Genomic DNA, 20,832 nt, shown 5'->3' with positions numbered 1-20,832 from the left:
TCGGCTCAGGGCGTGATCCCGGGGTCCTGGGATCCAGCCCCACATCAGGCTCCCTGCTCCACCGGAAGCCTGCTTCTTCCTCTCCCACTCCCCCTGCTTGTGTTCCCTCTCTCGCTGGCTCTCTCTCTCTCTGTCAAATAAATAAATAAATAAAATCTTTAAAAAAAAACATGAAAAGATTTCCCTAGATTTTCTATTGGAAAACCTGCCCTTCAAGTAAAATCCACCTACTGATTTGATGCAAAAGAAGACCTCACAAGAGCACAAATGAAGTCAAAACGAAGGAGCACAAGTCCACATTCTTTGGCTCAGATCCCAACGTGTGTTACTAGCTTTTTCTAAGAATCTCCAGACTAGCAATCACTTCTCCAGACATTCTTGTGATTCTTGGGAGCAAAGATTTTTCTCCCAGTCTTGGATGCATTTAAACACGATCCCTTGTCATTCCTTCTACAGACGATACTCTGTGTTTCAACCACATACGGAGCGCCTCACACATATTAGCCCAAGTGCTAATGCGGAGCCACCAAACAAACAAAGAGCCACCAAACAGAAGTGCTACCAAACACTTTAAGGTAGTGTTTAAGGGACTCAGTCTAGCTGGACACATGGGCGTAAACCTCCACAAGGCGATGCAGTATGGGTTGTAACGGAACTCCGTGCAAAATTAAGGAGGGGAGCAAAGCCTGCTGGGATAACTTGAGAAGAACGACTGAATGTGCCAACTGGCAAAATGAGGCTGTGGGAGAGCTTGGCGTGGGAAGGAGGAGAGGTATTTGCAAAAGCTTGTCTCTAACTGAATGATTACTAAGCCTCATGGCACAAAGGTTCTGCCTCTATTGCGAGTCAGGGACGTGCCGGCCATCTGGAGGAGTCCAAAGCCCGGGCAGACAGCTCTCTAAAAACACAGATTGAACCTCCCCGAAAAGCACACAGTCAAAGAAAATGTGACTCTGCCTAAAAACCTGCTCTCTTTTTGCCCCCCTTGACCCACTCTGTTGATTGAAAGCTAAGTAAAGGCATTCCTCCACTGAAATTTCTGCACCAAAATCACAGGAGGGTTCTGGGGCATAAAGCCCCTCAGGGACCACCCAAGTTGTCTGGGTCATAAGAAGGCTTAGAAGTGGCATGCATGAGGTCACTCAAGCAGAAGTGTGCAGAATTCAGGTCTTTGTCTCTATTCTAAAGCGGCGCTACATAACCTCGATGCTCCCGTAAGAAGCGGAGTGATGGAGAAGACAAGCAGAAAAAAGACAAATTGAGAAAAACTTGTATTACGATTGGTAATCAACAGAGGATAAGTTTCATAAAGATCATGAAGCTAACCTACTGAGGTCACTCCGTCAGAGGTCCTCCTCTCTATGCCCTTCCTACCCTGACCCACTCCCTCCACTCGATCTGTACCAGGAGAGGCAAAGAAGGGAAACATAGGCTTAGAGTCCAAATGACTGGGCCTGAATTCTGGCTTTGTTCCTTGCCGGGCCTGGGGTTAGGCACCTAATCTCTCTGAGCCCCCATTTTCCATTGGGACACGGAGGGTGTAGAGATTAAAGAAAACACATAATGTGCCTAGTAGAGTCCCTTAATAAATGTTAGTTCTTTCCCACCCTTAACTGTACCATTCATTCATCGTACAAAACCTGGTTCTAGGGGCGCCTGGCTGGCTCAGTCAGTGGAGCACTGTGACTCTTGATCTCAGGGTTCTGGGTTCAAGCCCCATGATGGATGTAGAGATTACTTAAAAATAAAATCTTAAAAAAAAACCCCAAAAACCAACAAAACACCTGGTTCTAATACTCATGTTCTTGTGCTACCATCTGACACAGTACTATGTATATGGAATGCACTCCATATTCAATAAAACAAGTTGAAGTTTAAGGAAGGGGCATTTCTGGTTTTCAGAACATGGACCTGGAGGAAACAGTATCCTGTACAAAGCTGAATATGTACTAGGTGACCAAATACCTGTTGATGAATCATCATCCCAGAGCAAAGATTTTCAAGGGTAACAACCTTCCGAAGGAGGAACAGCACAAGGCAGGACTCCACTGCCAACAGCAGGTGCCAAGGGGCTCCCACGGAGTCCATGCCTACAGCCCACACCATTCGGCTATGCTTACAAAACCTTGCCCCTTGGGCCACTGGCCGGCTCAGCCAGTGAAGCATGCGACTCTTGACCTTCGGATTGTGGGTTCAAGTCCCACATCGGGTGCTGAGATTACTTAAAAAATAAAATCTTGAGCAACCTCTCAGGTCCCCTCTGTCTTCGGGAGCTTTGTACTGTCACTCAATAAACTTTGTTGCCCACCAAAAAAAAAATATATATATATATATATATTATATATAAAATAAAAAATAAAATCTTTAGGGGTGCCTGGGTGACTCAGTTAGTTAAGCATCTGCTGATTTTGATCAGGTCATGATCTCAGGGTCGTGAGATCAAGCCCCATCTGGGGCTTCTCGCTGAGCACGGAGCCTGCTTGAGCTTCTCTTTCTCTCCTCCCTCTACCCCTTCCCCTCGGTTCTCTCTGTCTCTCTCTCCCTCTCTAAAAAAATAAAAATAAAATCTTAAAAAAAAGTGCATATTTAGTAAAACTAAAAGTGTCCTTGCCTCAAAAATTACTTAAAGTTCACCATTCCTCTATAACAGGGACTCTTTCTCAGGAACCCATGAGCCCCTCATGCCAAAAATGATGTGCAAATTTTGTGTATGCACGTGAGAATTTGAATCTTCCTTCAGAGAGAACCTGCCATTTTTAGAGTCCCCAAAATACCCATGGGGAAAGAAGTTAAGCACTATAGATTCTAAACTCTCTAAATTAAAAAGAGGAAACAGAAGTACATTTCAACTTTCACAAGCTCCCCAAGTTCAAACCGTCCTCTTACAGACTGCCCTCATGTGCCATGAGGTGTGACACATATACCCCACCTTTGAGGGTGGGGATGTCCTTAAACCCTCAGCCCAAACCTAAAACTAACCCAAGACGAGAATTTGTTACATTAAGAAGAAATATGTGACTCTATTCAAAGAGGTCACACTTGCTCCAAGTTTCCCTTGTATAGATGCAAACACAGTATTCTCTCAATACTACTTTTGTTGGCATTAAGCACAGCTGTGTTATTCAGGAACATGCATCTTACCACAAAGGACTAAAAAATGCTTTTCCTCCCCTCCCCCCCACCAAAGAAATTTTTTCTGTGGATCTTCAAAGCCTGATACAAGGCTCCCCCACAGCATCCTTTTGAGAAGCCAGAAGTGTACCCAGCTCTCACCCAAAATGCGAATGCATTTCCAGGCTTGAGGTCCACCTGGCTCCCTGGTGGCTCCAGGTCTAACTTCCACATTCCTACTGACGTGACTCAGACAGGATGTGGGGGATTTCTTTTTACTCCCAAGGTTAACGGATTCACTAGCAAAGAAAAAGGCACTCGCCGATGGAGAGTCTGACCGTAGTCTAAACAGCAAAAGAAAGAGCAGGAATAGGACATCCTAAACCAAAACAGCTCAAAAAGCGTTTTGCCACTAAGTAACCAGACGAGGAAAGTAGCAAATAAGACAGGAAGGAGGGACACACAAGAAAAGGGCTCTGACACTGGTCAGTCTGGCCCTCAGGATGTTCTGAGCACAGAGGCAGACATGAGCCCTGTGAATAAAGCCAAGTGGAAGGATTTCAGACCAGGTACAGGCAGCAGAGGGACAGAAACAGAGGAAGGGACAGAGTCAAGGAATGAATGAGGAAGAAAATCTTACCATCTTACCAGCCTATCAACAAGGAGGTGGCAGCCCCATGGTGGGCGGGGCAGTGGCCGTGGGATACCCACCTGCATGGGGGGAGGCGGGGGCTTGTCTTGAAGCCCATAGACAAGAGATCGATAAACAGTAAGGATTTCTCAAGATGTCTTTATTTACACTTCACATCTAGAGAAGAACATCAACTGTCCAAGGTGAAGATAATTATTTTGTTGTTGTTGTTGTTGTTAAGGTTGCTGGGCAGGGAGGCGGGGATTGCTAACAGATGAAGGGAGAGCTAACCTCTCTTCAAAGCCACTCCTAGGTATAGCTGTTGTTTGACAAAACTTAGCTAAAGATTATATTCCTCTTACATACATAATTAAATGTTTTAAGCATCTTTCCTCAAGTAGTAAAAAAACACGTGATTGTCTCGATGAGATGGCAGAGGGAATGGGACAAAATAATTATCACTTTCTATTTATTCTACAGACCAAAAGAGAGATGTTTTCCAACACATGGGAGAGTTAAGTAGCCTAATTACCAGGGTACTATCCTCCTCCAAACCACGAATTAGAGGATGTAGAAAGAAAAATCCATTCATTCATGTATCTGTCCAAACAAACATGGAGTTCCTGCTGAGTGCCAGGTACTATTCTAGATGCAGGGGAAAGCAAGCCGGCAAGGGATTTACTTGAGGAATCAAGTGTTAGGGTGGAGTATGGGGTGCGGCACAGACCCAGGACAAATAGCAACATGACAGGATGTGATACCTGCCGCGCTCGAGTCCCAGGGAAAGCGAGGGTAACTCTGTCTGCTAAGGAAGGCTTCAGGGCAGACAGTCAGACGGGGCTTTGTAGGATGGCAGAAGGCCTGGCGTAAAACTCCAGCTCTCCTAACAGCTATGTGGCTGCAGGAAGACTACTTAAATGCACCCAACGTCCACTGGAAAATGAAAGACCACGCCGTCCAGGTGGCTGGGCTCTTCGGAGAGTATTGAGCACGTCTGTATAAACAGTGGGGAAGAGCCACTTAATGGAAGAGAAATGGGTTCTGGCGTGGAAGGCTGCATCAGCAACACTGTCACCGGGTGAGGTGCAAAGACACAGCTGAAGAACATCATCATGGACAAGACGTGGACGTGAGCCGTCCGGGGGAGCAGCAGGCAGGAAATAGGGCCCGGAGGGCAGACTGGCTCCAGACTCTAAGGGATCTTAAATAACATGCTTAAGAATTCGAGGTATACCCCGTAGGCAGTGGTTAAGCCTTTAAGCAAGAAAGTGCAAATCGAATGTTAAATTTTACAAAAAAGACATCAGACAAAGCGCATGGAACACCTAAGAAGGGAAAGAAATAACAGATCAGAGAGGAATCAGTTTGGGGGCTACTGTAATTGTCCAGACATACTCTCCCTTCCGAATGGTACCTGAACCAGGTGGTAGATGCCAGGAAAGGAAAGGGAAGGACGGATGAGAAGTGTCAACAACACTAAGGTCAGATGGCCCGAGACACTCTGAGGAGTGTTTCCTGGCCAGAAAAAAACAGTCTGGCCACACCAGGTCATGTTTCAAACACAGGCAAATTACAGAGGATCAGAAATTGCTGCAGTTCCAGCAAAATCAAGTAAACCCAAGTTCAACAGCCCTGTGTGCTGTCCTTAAATCCATGGAGCCCACCCTTAGGACAAGAGGGCAGGCCCTATCAAAATGACTGTGTTCAGCCAAGACTCAGACCAAGGTCACCAGTACCTGACATTCTTACCCACATGGGAGCTGCTTCCTTGGGTGGATTCCTCCCACTCACCTTTGGGCACCTGCTTCGGTGATATCTGACCCGAGTTAGGTTTCCACTGTCACAAGCCAGCACCCCTCAAAGCGGAAACTCCCCTGGGAACATCATATCACTGTCCATTTAAGAAGGCCAGACGGACCAACGGCCCACAGGCTGTCATCATGGCCTGGCTCGGACACCTAGCCAGAGGGCGCTTCTCGGGTCACCTGAATCCACTCTAGGCAGGGAGCAAAAGACGGCCAGCTAAGCACCTTGCAGGCCTGGGCTATGAGGTGACTCAGAAACACAACAGGACCCCCAGATAGAAAGCAAACTCTTAGGGCTAAGAAAGATTACAGGACTTGGAGACAAAATCCATACTTTTCACAGCCATCTACACATACACCTCTAAGTCAATGGAAGGGAAGGTAAAGAAATGAAATGTTTTAGGCTTATACTCTCTGCCAGGCACTACCCAAGCTTTAGACATTGTATCTCATTTAACCCTTAAAATAACTCAGGGGTTAGGGAGGAAGGAGAAAGTGAGCTTTATTATCCCTGTCTTCCTACTAAGAGAACAGGCCCAGGGAGGTTAGAGGACGGGCCCAAGGTCACTCAGCCAGGAACAAGCAGAGGCAGAGCCTCAAGAGTGCAGAGCAGAAGCTATCAGCCCTCCACTACCTGCCCCCTTGTCACGGATTTCATTCAATAGGCCCCTCCTGGACAAGAGAACCCCACAACCACCACACTCATGTCTGCACCTGCACCTGGGGGTAAGCAAGCCTTCACAGGGGTTTAAAAATAAGTCCTGATCCACCAAGTGTCAGAGAAATAAATCAAGCCACTTCTCTCAAAAGATTTTGAGAGCCAGCCAGCTCCACAGAGATCCAACAAAAAGGACCAAAACCCATTCACCAACAGCTCCATTTGGCTGTCAGCAACCCCCAAAGACTCCAGAAAAATAAAGCAAGACCCCACCATACTGTCTGTGCTTAGAACTAGACCTGAGTGGTTAGATGTCATTGGGCATGGACACATCTGGCTTGAACACTGAGTGCTAATGCAGGGAATAAGGGCTTCTCATCCCCAGAGAACTCTTGGGTAACATATATCCTGCCCAAATAGCTTGATGATTCACCCTGTCATTCCAGATATTGATGGAACAGGATCTGAGTTAATACATGGTTAACTAACGGTACTTCAAATGATGAAGAAAGAAGAGATTGTTCAATTAGTGCTGGTGGAGAATTTGCTTAACCGTCCTGAAAGCAATTAAGTTACAGTCCTCTCTAACACCACGTGCAAAAATAAATATCAAGAATAAATATCCAAAAAAGTAATACTACAGGATCATTTATATCGGGTTCAGCAAACGTTTTTTGTAAAGGACCAGAGAGTAAACATTTCCTGCTCTGCAGGCCAGGGTCTCTGCTGCAGTCTCCCACATCTGCTGTTGTAGGGCAAAAGCAGCCGTGGGCAGGAGGTAAATAAATGAGTGCAGCTACACCCTAGTAAAATTTATTTGAACATGGAAACTTGAATTTCACAAATTTTCAGGTATCATGAAATATATAAATCTTTTCTTTTCCCCGAGCCATTTAAAAATGTAAAAACAGGGGCACCTGGTGGCTCAGTTGGTTAAGCATCCGCCTTCGGCTCAGGGCCTGATCCCAGGATCCTGGGATCCAGGCCCGCACATATCAGTCTCCCTGCTCAGCGGGGAGTCTGCTTCTGCCTCTCCTTCTGCCCCTCACTCCCAGCTTGTGCACGTGTGCACTCTCTCTCTCAAATAAATAAATAAAATCTTTTGTAAAAAATGGAAAAACAACTTTGAAGACTGCTGGTATCCGGTGTGAGGGATGGGGGGTGGGGTGGCTATAAAAGGATAGTGGGAGGGAGCCTCCTAGTGATGAAACACTCTGGGTCTTGATTGTGGCGGTGCTGGTTACAAATATCTACACGTGTGACAGAAGCGCCCAGAATTAAATGCACACGGGCACCCCCCCACACACATGAATGCATGTAACAGTGGTGAAATCTGAATGAGTTCTGTGGATTACACCAATCTCGATTTCCTGGTATTGCTAAGATATTACCATTGGTGGAAACTGGGTAAAGGGCACCTGGGACCTCCTTATACATTTCTGGTAACTTTGCATGAGTCTATAATTATTTCAAAATAAAAAGTAAGAAAAAAAATTGTTAACTCATGAGCTGTACAAACATAGGCGGCTAGCCAGATTTTACCTCCTGGCCTTAGTCTGATGATTCCTGATTTACATGACGAGTACATACAATCCTGTGCTTGGGAAGAGCTTTCTTTTTTTTTTTTTTAACTTTTTTTTTTTTTTTAAGATTTTTTTTTTTTATTTGACAGAGAGAGACAGCCAGCGAGAGAGGGAACACGAGCAGGGGGAGTGGGAGAGGAAGAAGCAGGCTCCCAGCGGAGGAGCCCGATGCGGGGCTCGATCCCACAACGCCAGGATCACGCCCTGAGCCAAAGGCAGACGCTTAACGACTGAGCCACCCAAGAGCTTTCTAAACCCAAAACCTAAAGCAGAATCCACAAAGGAAAAGACTAAAAGATTTAACATTTTTTTCCTCTATGCCAAAAACATACGATTAGTAAAAATGAAAAGATGATGGCAATCTGGGAAAAGAATTTGAACATATATGACTGTAAGTTGTTTGCTTTAATATAGTTAAGGGTTTGAGAATCAATTTTTAAAAAGAGCCTGATCAAAAATGGACAAATGATGTACATATGCCCAATAACAATAACCGTTCGTGTCAATAACAAAATGAAAATGAAAACAAGGTATTTTTCCCATCAAACTGGCAAAGATTAAAAAATTTTTACCTCTGGAAAAAACAAGTAATCCAATTAAAGAATGGGCAGAGGACCTAAATAGACATTTTTCCAAAGAAGACATACAGATGGCCCACAGACACATGAAAAGATGCTCAAACATCACTCAACATCAGGAAAATGCAAGTCAAAACCACAATGATACCACCTCACGTCTGCCAGGATGACTAGAATCAAAAAGACAGTAACAAGTACCGGCAGGGACGTAGCAAAAAAGGAACGTAAGCTTAAGCAGCACTGTTGGTGGGAACGTAAATCAGTGCAGCCACTGTGGAAAACACTGCGGAGGTTCCTCAAAAAATTGAAAATAGAAATACCATATGATCCAATAATTCCACTACTGGATATTCACGCAAAGAATATGAAAACACTAATTCAGAAAGATACATGCACCCCTATGTTTACTGCAACATCATTTACAGTAGCCGAGATCTAGAAGCAACCCAAATGTCTATCCATAGAAGAATGGATAAAGAAGATGTGGCGAACACACACACACACACACACACACACACACACACACACACACACAGGAATATTAGCCATAAAAAAGGATGAGACCTTGCTGCTTGTGACAATATGGATGGACCTAGAGAGTATTATGCTAAGTGAAACAAGCCAAAGACAAATACCATATGATTTCACTAATGTGTGGGATCTAAAAAAACAAATAAATAAACAAATAAACAGAAAGCAGAAACAGATCCACAAATACAGAGAACAAATTGATGGTTACCAGAGGGGAGGGGTGGGGGACAGGCAAAATGAGAGAAGGGGATTGGGAGGGGCAGGCCTCCAGTTAAGGGATGAGTAAGCGGGATGAAAGGTACAGCGTGGGAAATAGTCAGTGCTATCATAATGGTGGTGTGTGGTGACACACGGTAGCTATACTGTGGGGAGCAGAGCACGACATATAAACCTGTTAAATCACTGTGTTGTACACTTGACACTAATGGAACACTGGGTGTCAACAAGACTTCAATAAAACGTGTGTGTCAGCAAACAAACAAACAAACAAACAAAAACCTAAGAAAATCTTTTAAAAATCTTCTAAAGCCACCGTTTCTCCTATACCACACTAAAAATTACTTAGGACAACTACAAAATAAAACGTCTTTTCAAAGCTCCGTTCAGAGTCAAAAGAGCAAGGAAGGAGTTTTCAGAAGTGAGAATGCGGGATGGATAACAATCCTCTCTGTTTAGGTGATTCTGTGACCGGCTGAACTACCTTAGCTGAAGAGAAAATACCGATAACAGAACTGATGTCCCCTTCTTTAATCTTCAGCCATGCCTAAGTGTCACTGACGCCCACGCCAAGGACGAAAATGCAGGAGACACCGCCCACAACCCTTTGTCTTCACTGACCCAAGTGCTCTTCCGCTGTCGGTTGTGACTCTGGGCAGATGGTAATCTTGACATCTAGTGAACGTCATCTCACTGTGAAATCCAAGCCCCAGGAAAGCAGACGGTCCTCAAAATCACCCAAGGAATCAAAGGACACAAACGGCAGTCAGCCAAATGCTGTGCTGAAAAGCATAAGGAACATTTTTAATTCTGTGCACATCTCAGACGGAGACGTGGTGCAGATACGCCCTGGGATGCCTTCTTCCTTCTTGTTCAGCTAGCCAATGCCCATTTGGGCTTCAAGACTCAGATCCCAAAATACCCCTGGTAAGCTGCCTTCTTTCTCAACCGACCTCTCCACCCCCAGCCCACCTGCCCTTGCCCAGTACGGGGTAGATATCCCCCGCCAGGCTGTCATCGGGCCCCTGTGCCTACACTTTCAGGACACTTAGCATTTGCACTATCACTGCCCAGTGACCTATCCGCTTCTGCCACTGAACCCTAACGGGTAAGGAACCAGAGACCTGGATCGGAGGTCTCTGTACCTTGGCATCGTGCCTGTGGCAATTCATATCCTGCCTGCTTATCTGCAATGTCACTTGGCTGCTTCCCCATCAAGGGTTGGAGTCTTTCAACCCACCCTGTTGAATCAAGGTGGTTCTCTGACCAAAAGAACGGGGCAGAAGTGATGCTGCATTTCCCGTCTCTTGGAACGCTCATTCTTGGGCCATGTCCTCCAGCAACCCATCTGCCATGCTACGGGTGGCCCGAGCCACACAGAGATGGCACTCGAGTCAACTGCCAGCCACAAGAGTGTTATCTCAGGCTTCCAGCCTGGCTGAACCCTCGGATGACCACATGAGAGACCTCAAGCAAGAACCACAGAGCTGAGGACAGGCAACTTACAGAACAGCAAGAGATAAGGATAAATTTGTGCTTTAATCCACTTCACTTGGGGCTGGGTGGTGAAGCAGCCGTGCGTAACCAGCAGCGTATCTGCCCGGTACACAGGAGGCACAAAAATGAAGAAACAACTCAATCAGCTCTGACATGAAACATGAACACAGCAAACAATTTAGTAGCTGCTGCTATTATTAAAATGTTGCGGATAGAGAACAAACAAGGAGAGAAACTAGTTACAGAGGCTATCAACTCCCGGCCAGGGAAGGGTCACGAGGACCACGGAGTCCGCAATGGTGGTGCGCTGAGCTCTGTATTTCATGCACGGGTCACTCAAATCCCAAGGAAATGGCAAACTCAACGTAACAATCAGAATAAACCCATTTAAGAAGCCATAAAGCAGGGATGGATGCCATCGGTCAAAAAAATTGTGAGGAATTTCTGGAGAGGTAGAGCACACAGGATCAAACCTACAGAAAAAAAATCAAATTTAGCCAGAGTTGAAAAATCAAAACCAAAATGGGCCCCAGTGGGAAATGGTGGATGTGGAGAGAGATGGGATTAGCTACATGGCCCCGGGAAGAAAACCCAACTCAGAAATGACAGTGACTGAGAGCGGAGGCAGGCCCGGAGACGGTGAGTGGGGGCGATGAAGTGCAACTTGAATAAAGAAAAGAGGAAGCATATTTTGGGATCAGCTGTGAAATTCTCCATCTCTAGGGCAACTCTGTTCCTACTTCCTCAATCAAGAATAGCCCATCCAGCCTCCTGTCCTTTATCAGCCACACGCCCTGACAGGAAGCCCAAGAGTAATTCCAAGCATCTCTTCTCCATTCTCTCCTGACCTCATTCCATCCCTACCCCCATCACGGCAGTCAGGACAAAGAACACAGAGTCTCCAGGCCCGGCTTGAGCATGCACATGTACGTGTACGCACACAGACACGCACGTATGACCACACACGTACACACGAAGAACCAGTCTCATTGTCCGAGGCCACAGCATGTGCCTCTCCCAGAACGTAGAAGCCACAGGGCCCCACCTGTGCAGACTAGAAGCGCAGCACACTCTCGACTGTAGGAGGTCAGCTCCTGCCCTAAGTCAACACTGTCATCGTGGACATCCCATCCTGAGGGCAGGTCCAGACACGAGGGCTAACACAAAGAGACGCGAGATTGAATTTAAATTAAATAGAAAAGTACAAGTATGGGAACGGAATGAAAGAAAAAAATAAGGCCATCATTCAGAAGATTCAATCAAAGAATTCTCCCATCACAGTGAAAATAGAATGGGATAGACTGAGCCAAGAAAAAGTGAAGCCCCAAAAGGACAGACTAAAATCCATATAGTCCTTTCCCTTAAAAAGGGGAATGAAGAATGAAAAGGATATAGACAAAGCAGTAAAACTGCAAGGGCATCAAGGGGAAATACCTAAGAAAAATACACCTCTCAATACCAACAGGCTGGTGAAATTTCTAAATTTACGAAGAAAAATACAGAAATATGTGGAAGATTAGGTAAAGAAAAAAAAAGAATCAGCAGCACAGGCTTCTTATCTGGGAGTATAAGTGCTAAACTCAATGAAACAACGGAACACTATGCAATCATTAAAAGAGGAGCAAAGAAGGAGAGAAAGAACCTTCTGTCGGAACATGGAGCAATCTCCAAGATCTACGGCTACGGGTAAAGCGAGATGCAAGCCGCTGTAAGGTACGCTACCACCTGAGTTTTCAAAAGAGATGAGATGTATGCATTTTCATATTTATGCATAACATAGACCTCTAGAAAGTTTCTCCAGAAACTGGTCACGGTAGTTGCCTCCATGGAGGGAAACCTGCTGCTAGAGGAAGGGAGGTGATGGGCAAAAGGAAGACTTTATCACCAGATAAAATTTTGTATCTTCTGAATTTTCTGCCATTTGAATGCACTGCCTACACACAGAGAAAAATCTCAAGCTCAGTCTCTCTCTCTCTCTCTCTCTCTCTCTCTCTCTCACACACACACACACACACACAAATTTAAAGTAAAAAGACAAACCACAGGATGGAAGAAAATGCAATACATGTATCTGACAAGGACTTGTATCCAGAAATATATCAAGAGCTCAGTAAGAGTATGTATGTCGTGTGTGTATGTGGACACACACACAGAGGAATATTAGCCTTAAAAATGGAAATCCTGCCGTGTGCAACAACATGAATAAACCTGGAGGACGTTCTGCTAAGTGAATTAAGCCTGACACAGAAGGACAAATACTACATGACCCCACCTACATGAGAAATCTATAACAGTCCATCTCATAGAAGCAAGGAGTGAAATGGTGATTGCCAGGGGATGGGGGAGGGGAAAATAGGGAGGTATTAGTCAAAGGGTACAAAGCTACAATTATGCAAAGTAAATAAATTCTAGAGATCTAGGAGTGCCTGGGTGGCTCCGTTGGTTAAGCGTCTGATCCCACAGTCCTGGGATCAAGTCCCACCTCAGACTCCTTGCTCAGCAGGAAGCCTGCTTCTCCCACTGCCTTCCACTCCCCCTGCTTGTGCTCGATCTCTCTCTCTCTCTCTCTCTCTCTCTCTCTGACAAATACATAAATAAAATCTTTAAAAAGAAAAATTCTAGAGCTCTAAGGGCACCTAGGTGGCTCAGTCAGTTAAGCGTCCAACTCTTGATTTTGGCTCAGGTCATGATCTCAGAGTCCTGAGACTGAGTCCCGTGATGGGCTCCATGCTCAGCACAGAGTCTGCTTGTCCTTCTCCCTCTGTTCCTCTCCCACCCCACCCACATGCTCTCTCATAAATAAAATCTTAAAAAAAAAAAAGAGTACAACATAGTTGCCTACAGTTAACAATACTGTATACTTAAAAATTTGCTAAGAGGGTAGATCTTATGTTAAGTGTTCTTACCATGAATAATAACAATAATAATAAAAACAATAATAATACAGAGGGTGGAAGGAAACTTGGAGGTGATGGATATGTTTGTGGCATAGATTGTGGTGATGGTTTCACAGGTGGATACTTAACCCCAAACTCACCAAGTTGTATACATTTAATATGCCCAGCATTTTGTATGCCAATCATACCTCTATAAAGTGACTTCTTAAAGAATATGTAAATAATCCTCTGTATGGGTGTGTATATAATCTCAATAATAAGGAAAACAGCCCAGTAAAAATAGGCACAAGATTTGAAGATAACTTCACAAAAGATAATATAAATGCCAATTAGCATTTGAAAAGAGGCTCAACATTATTAGTCATCAGGTAAAAACAAATCAGAACCACAATGAGATACCCTACACATTCACTAGAACTGATCTGAGGAAAAGGCTGACAATACCAACTCCTGCAACTCTGCTATTAGGTACCTACCGAACAGAAACGAAAACATGCCAACCAAAGACTTGTACGTGAATGTTCACAGCAGCTTTCTTTGTGTCTTGTGTCCACGCCATCTAAGTTATGTAAATTACTGGCACAGAATTATTCACAGTATTCCTTTATAATCTTTTTTTATTTGTTAGTTCAGTAGTAATGTCTACGCTTTCATTTCTGATTTTTAATTTGAATCAACTTTTTTTTTTTAAAGATTTTATTTATTTATTTATTTGACAGAGATAGAGACAGCCAGCGAGAGAGGGAACACAAGCAGGGGGAGTGGGAGAGGAAGAAGCAGGCTCATAGCAGAGGAGCCTGATACGGGGCTCGATCCCATAACGCCGGGATCACGCCCTGAGCCGAAGGCAGACGCCTAACCACTGTGCCACCCAGGCGCCCCTGAATCAACTCTTTTTCTTGATCAATCCGGCTACAGGTCTGTCAGTTTTGTTGATTTTTTTCCCAAAGAACCAAGCAAGACTTTGGTTCCATTAGTTTTCTTTCTTGTTTTTCTATCCTCTAGTCGTTCCATCAATTTCCACTCTAATCTTTGTTATTTCCTTCCTCTGCTTACTTTAGGTTTAGTTTGCTCTTCTTTTTCCAGTGTAACAGCTTAATTTTTAAGAGCCCCAAACTAGAAACAACCTACATGTCCACTGATGAATGAATAAATAAGTTGTGGTATGTTCGTTCAACATGCTAACCAGAAATAAAAAAGAACAAGCTACAGATGTAACAGTATCATGAAGATCATTATGTTGAGTGAAAGAAGTCAGGCAGAAGAGTATATATTTTATGCTTCCAATTTATACAAAATTCTAGAAAATGCAAACTAATATAGTGACAGAAAGCAGATCAGTGGTCACCTAGAGCCAAGAGTGGAGGAAGAGATGAACTAAAAAAGAGAGGCAGAAGAAAATCTTTGTAGGCAATGTTCTGTATCTTGACCGTGACGGTGGCTTCACAGGTGCACACAACTGTCAAATGTAGTGAATCACACACTTAAAGGACAGTTATTTTATATAAATTACACCCCAAAAGTTGATTTTCAAGTTAATCTTTTTTTTTAAGATTTTATTCACTTATTTGAGAGAGAGAGAGAGAAAAAGAGAGCATGAGCACGGGGGAGGGGAGGGGGGCGCAGAGGAAGAGGGAGAAACAGACTCCCTGCAGAGCAGGGAGCCCAAGGCTGGGCTCAATCCCTGAACCCTGGGATCATGACCTGAGCCGAAGGCTATGCTTAACTGAGCCACCCAGGCACCCCTAAAAATGCCTTAACCTTCTTAAATATTTTTAAAGTAAAAAGGAGGCAATGGAACAACCTCTTTAAGTGTCTTAAGGAGAAAAACTCAGGCAAATTACCAATCAGAAAAGAGTAATGTATACCACTTAGGTGTTGTTATATAATATACACCATCCCAGGTTTCTTTTTCAACTTAAGTTACTCACAGACATAATGCAGCACACTGAAAAATAAATCAGAATAAAGCTTTGTTCAAGAAAGAAGACGTTCATTTAATGGAAAGCTGATGTCATTGTGAGGTTCAGTGTAATTAAGAAAAGAATTAATAAAATAGAAGAGGCATTAATTTTAAAAAAGGACTGATTACAATCAAGAACTAAAATTCAGGATAATTTCAATAAAACCTAGAAGGGGAAGTAAAAGCAAGCCCAAAGTCTTCCCTTGTTCTGGAGAAAATTACAGTTACTAATTAAATCTTGCCTATGGTAGAAAAATATAATTGTAAACATTAGTCAAACAGAAACAGGAAATAGAACTTGGAGGAAAATAAAACTGAACAAAGCATACTTGATCAATCCAATGAAAGTCAGGAAAGGGAGAAAAAAGGGATAGAATAAACAGAAAATAGTAAACCTAAAATTCCATATAAAACATTAGCAAACTAAATCCCAAACTAAGTGGAATTTACCCTAAGTATAAAAGTAAATATGGTTCAGTATTAAGAATCAACTAATTATATTAATGCAGAAAAATCAAATGATCATTTCCATAAATGCTAAGAAGGCATTTTATTAAATCCAAATTCCATTCCTGGTTTTTTTTAAATAGTAAGCTATGAATTTAAAATTTTTCTTGATAAGAAACCAACAGCAAACATTATACCTAGTAAGAAAATACTCAGTACATTTGCTTCAACAAGTAACAACATAAGCATGCCCTCACTATTTAAGAATAGCCATTGGTCCTGACCAATGCAATAAAATGAAAAAAAAAAAACAACAACACTTTTTTGAAAGGAAGCATTGAATTGCTAAATACATTAATCCCTTGTTTTTTTCTAAGTAGACAATGAACTGAAAAATAATTTAAAATGTGTTAGGAATTCAGTACGGTGGCTAGATGCAAGATAAAATTACAAAAATCGATAGCTTTCCTACGTGCTGGCAATAAGCTATAAGACAATAGCAATAATTTTGATTTTAGACATTTATCTTTTAATCTTGGGGTAGGGGAAGAGAAACAGGAACCTGAGAAGCCCTGAAACACATTAGACTGTCCGAAGATGATTTGGCTACGAGCACCTAGAACAGTGCCAGGCACTAGATAAATATTTGATGAATAAGTGAATGGAGTATGAACTTCCTGATTAAGTCTGGTTCCTCTCACTATTTCCTCTGGGAGGGAATCCTGTTTTCTCCAGCTGAAATAAACTTTTCTTCTCAAGGTACATAGCTCATGCATCAAAAAGATTCCTCTTTTGCTTTATGTTGTTATTATTTTTTTTTTTTTAGATTTTATTTATTTATTCGACAGAGACAGCCAGTGAGAGAGGGAACACAAGCAGGGGGAGTGGGAGAGGAAGAAGCAGGCTCATAGCGGAAGAGCCTGATGTGGGGCTCGATCCCATGACGCCGGGATCACGCCCTGAGCCGAAGGCAGACACTTAACCGCTGTGCCACCCAGGCGCCCCTTGCTTTATGTTGAACGAGCCAAGAGTACTTCACTTTGGTCAAACAAAATGAAAATCAAATAAAAAGGTGAAATGAAAATGTCTGCCATAATCAGTTCACGGTAATAATCAGATCAATGGTAATGTAAATAGAACATAATTGTGAAAACGTATTGTGGGTTATTTATTTAAGGTTTCTACGATTTGGCCTTGAAATCATACTTATAGAAAATAATGCTAGAGAGGACTCAAGATTTTCTTTACCACAATTATGTACTCTTCTGAAGAAACGGGTCAATTTTCTCTTCCTTTCTTCTGTTGTTTTATAAAAATCCTTCACCATACAACCTTGCTGTTCTAGCAAGTAGCATTTTTCCTCTCTTTCATCTTTTACTTTCTGGATATTTATACCACAAGGTGCACCTATCCTTACTGTCAGCCTCTATCAAAAATAGGCAAAGAATATTCTTTGTAGCCATCTAAAACATGTTGCCCATCTCAGTTATAAAAATCAGCTATGAGAATATCTTTTGAGGCCTACAGTGCATAATCTCAGTAAGTTATCAAGCAACCTTATGAGGTTGGTATTATTATTATTCCCATTTATTGATAGGATAACAGAGGTTCAGGGCAGGTAAGTGACTTGCCAGCAGTAAGTGACCATCGGGACTCCCCTGACAGACTCCAAAGGCTCCATTCTTTCCACTCGGCTGTACCTGCTGTGAACCCGCATTACTCTAACCTCTCCAATGTAAACTCTAAATTTCTTTACGTAGAGTACCTCCTTGTTTTGGAAGCAGAGGTAGCAAATAAACTGCATTCACTCGGCCGCTGATAACACTGTTCCTCAAGGTTAACAGATCCTCTGCACCCATTTACTGCAGACTCATAAACCTGCAGATAGATGTTTCCTTGATTCATGCATAAATCAACAGCAAGACTTTCCCGTCAGCCTCATCATAATTTAACCACAAAGAAAGTTTAAAATGGACCGTATTGTGTTTTTGTTTGTTTTAAATTAAGTAACAAACACACCAAGGTCAAAACTTGAAAACATATTCATATATAGGATACCAAAACTGATCTTTGTAAAACGTAAACATTGCTTCTACAGTTTATAATCTTGGAACACCCGAATACGTCTTTCATAAATGTGGCCCTTTCCACTCATACTCAGCACTGGACACGGCAAAGTCCAAGAGAATAACAGTGATTTAAGAAAAACAAAACAAACAACAATAACACCAGCCATAAACAGTGGCTACCTTGTTCTTCAGAAGCAGCTGAAAGTGGAGATGTGACCATTTTGCTCAAACCATGAACTTGAGACATGCTTAGAAATCTGCAGATATGCATGTTAGCCCCAAATTTGGCTCTCATTTTGTCTAGAAGTCTACACAGTCTAGTCTATCATACTCTATAAGATACTTTCTAGATTGCTCAAAAAGTTTCACGGATACCTTATATAATGGGTCAAGCCTCCCCAAGAGAATTTGTTACACCAAGAGAACCAAGTCAACTCAAATGCATCAGCTTACCAAGAGGTGTCAGCCTCATCACTAACATACCCACCTCCCCGTCCCACTTCTTCCATTTCCACTTGTTAGGAAGTTGGCTACCTGTCTTTCTAAGAAGCTACAATGAAGCCCAGGGAACCATTCACCAGGATCAAGACTGCGATCAGGGAAACTGGGAAGGAAGAGAGCTAACGTCACTAGGACTGAAAAAACACCCCCTCCTCTTTCACCAAGGCAGACAGTGTCCCGGGCAACCCATCTGCAGGGAAGGACAGAGGCGGGAGCATGAAATGGGAGTCCTGGAAGTCTGGACAACCACTGAGACAACGGTTGACTTGGACCAGGAAAGAAAAGACTTGCTTAATCCAAGAAAGAAAAAAAAAAGTTCAAAAAACGATGGAAAAACAGGTAAAGATCGCTCTGAGCCAATATTCACCCGTGTCTGATCGGAACAGATTAAAAACTACCAGAAGAGCAATATCCCTTTCATCCCCTCAGTCAACACCTTAGCCATCTCCCTTCCAGGTTTTGAGCAGGCATGATTCAGCTTCCAGGCAGGGACAACGTACGCGTCTACTCAACAGAACTATGAGGGAGGGCCTCTTTTTTTTTTCATGTTTGTTTGAAATACGATCGGGGTAGTCAGGGGCTGGTTAGTCAAAATTTTCCTTTTAATCAGCATTAACTATTATTAACCAAATTAGGAAGAGAGTAGGAGGGTTCTTTCTAATTTGGTTAAATAACCGCCTGGGCTGGGAGATTCCACTCTCAAAGGGTCAGAAAATGACCCTTCTGAGAGGTAAAGTTGCAACCTTCCTTCCAAGGCGAGTATACGCACTTCCACCTACACTCTTAAAAAACACAAAAACGATAGACTGCACACAGTTCATACGTACCTTTTCTTTTTTTTTTACTTAAAAATATCCTGCCATTGCTGCATACCAGTGTCTATAGGCTGTCTATTCCCCTCAACACCGTATTCTGTAAATTACCACTGTTCACAACTAGCTCCCTACTGATGGATATTTGGGCTCTTTCTTATCTATTGCTATTAGAAATAATACTGCAACAAATACTCTTACATACACATCATTTAGCACATGTCCATTTATTGAATCAACAAATATCTGAGTACCTACCCCACCCTAGGCTTTGTTCATGCCCTGAAATTACAGCAATAAGCAAATCAGATAGAGTCCCTGCTCTCGAGGAGCTTACAGCATAGTATAGGAGATAGGATACACGTGTGATGATGGCAAACTCCCACTGAGTGAATCCAAGAATTCTTCTAAGGCAATTGATCTCAACCTTGGCTGCACATCAGATGCACAAAAACCTTTTTTAAAACACTAGTCTGGGGCACCTGGGTGGCTCGGCAGCTTGAACGTCTGCCTTTGGCTCAGGTCATGATCCCGGTGTCCTGGGATGGAGACCCACATCGGGCTCCGTGCTCAGCAGGGAGCCTGCTTCTCACTCTGCCTGCCTCTCCCTCTGCCTGCCGCTCCCCCTGCTTGTGCTCTCTCTCGAGCTCTCAAATGAATAAATAAAATCCTTTTAAAAAATGCTAAAAAAAAAACTCCACTAGTCTCTGGGCCATCCTAGATTCATTCGATCCAAATTTTTTGAGCTGGGGCCCAGGCATCAGTATCATCTAAGAAGTCCTCCGATGATGTGAACGTTTTGTCAAGCCTGATCTGATAAGCTTGTTCGAAGACAGTGCTTCTCAATTTGTAATGTGCATGTAAATAATTTAGGGATAACGTCAAAATGCAGATTCTGATTCGGTAGGTCCGGAATTCGGCCTGAGATTCTGCATTTCCAATGAGCTCCCAGGTAATGTCAACGCCACTGGTCCACGGAACACACTCTTAGGAGCAAGGTTTCACAGCCACAGGAGGAGGCAGCTGGAAACACAAACGCGGAAAAAGGTGGACAAGTGAAACTCACGTGTCAAGCAGCTCATGAGTAAAATCATTTGGCAGGGGTATAGCTAACTCCCTAGGAGAGGACCAGAGTCGTAACTAGGTACCTGAACATGGAAGGCATGAGCTCGCCCCATCACTGCGCTGGCAACGGGAGGCCGCTGCAGGTCTCCGGAGGTGGGAATGACACATACAAGGGAGTGTTTTGGGGAAGGGAACTCGAGCTACAGCGGCCAGAGAACAGCAGACTGAGTGAAAGCAGGGAAACGAGAAAGATAATCAGACACCTTCACTAGGATGTTGACAAGGACAGTGCAACTGAGAAGAGTGCAACAGTGACACTGCACGCAGGAATGAGATATTGAGAGGCCAAGAAAGGTATGATTTTAAATACTCTCACCGGAGTGATTTTAAGGGTGCTAAAAACCAGTATCAGAGAAACGCCTGGAAAGATGCATTTGAAACCAGACCCTGAAGGTCTGGGAATCCTAC

At 43.4% G+C, this 20,832-nt stretch overlaps 1 protein-coding gene across 3 annotated transcripts in view; it reads right to left on the bottom strand.

Moving 5' to 3' along the window:
- The window catches only part of SNX30 (sorting nexin family member 30), a 106,071-nt gene that overhangs the window by 70,752 nt on the left and 14,487 nt on the right, over positions 1–20,832 (bottom strand). The window contains exon 1 of one of the 3 annotated variants that reach the window (XM_034664305.1): positions 9,735–9,924. The exons of the other annotated variants lie outside the window; for them this stretch is intronic. Within the exon in view, the coding sequence (XP_034520196.1) occupies positions 9,735–9,788 (54 nt within the window). The 5' untranslated portion in view covers positions 9,789–9,924. Of the gene's footprint in view, positions 1–9,734; positions 9,925–20,832 lie in introns of those variants that run through there. 3 annotated transcript variants of the gene reach the window in all.

This window comes from Ailuropoda melanoleuca, chromosome 7 (assembly GCF_002007445.2).
Source record: "Ailuropoda melanoleuca isolate Jingjing chromosome 7, ASM200744v2, whole genome shotgun sequence".
Taxonomy (NCBI): Eukaryota; Metazoa; Chordata; class Mammalia; order Carnivora; family Ursidae; genus Ailuropoda; species Ailuropoda melanoleuca.
Note: the sequence above shows the minus strand (reverse complement) of the source record. Positions and strands in the feature narration are given on the sequence as shown.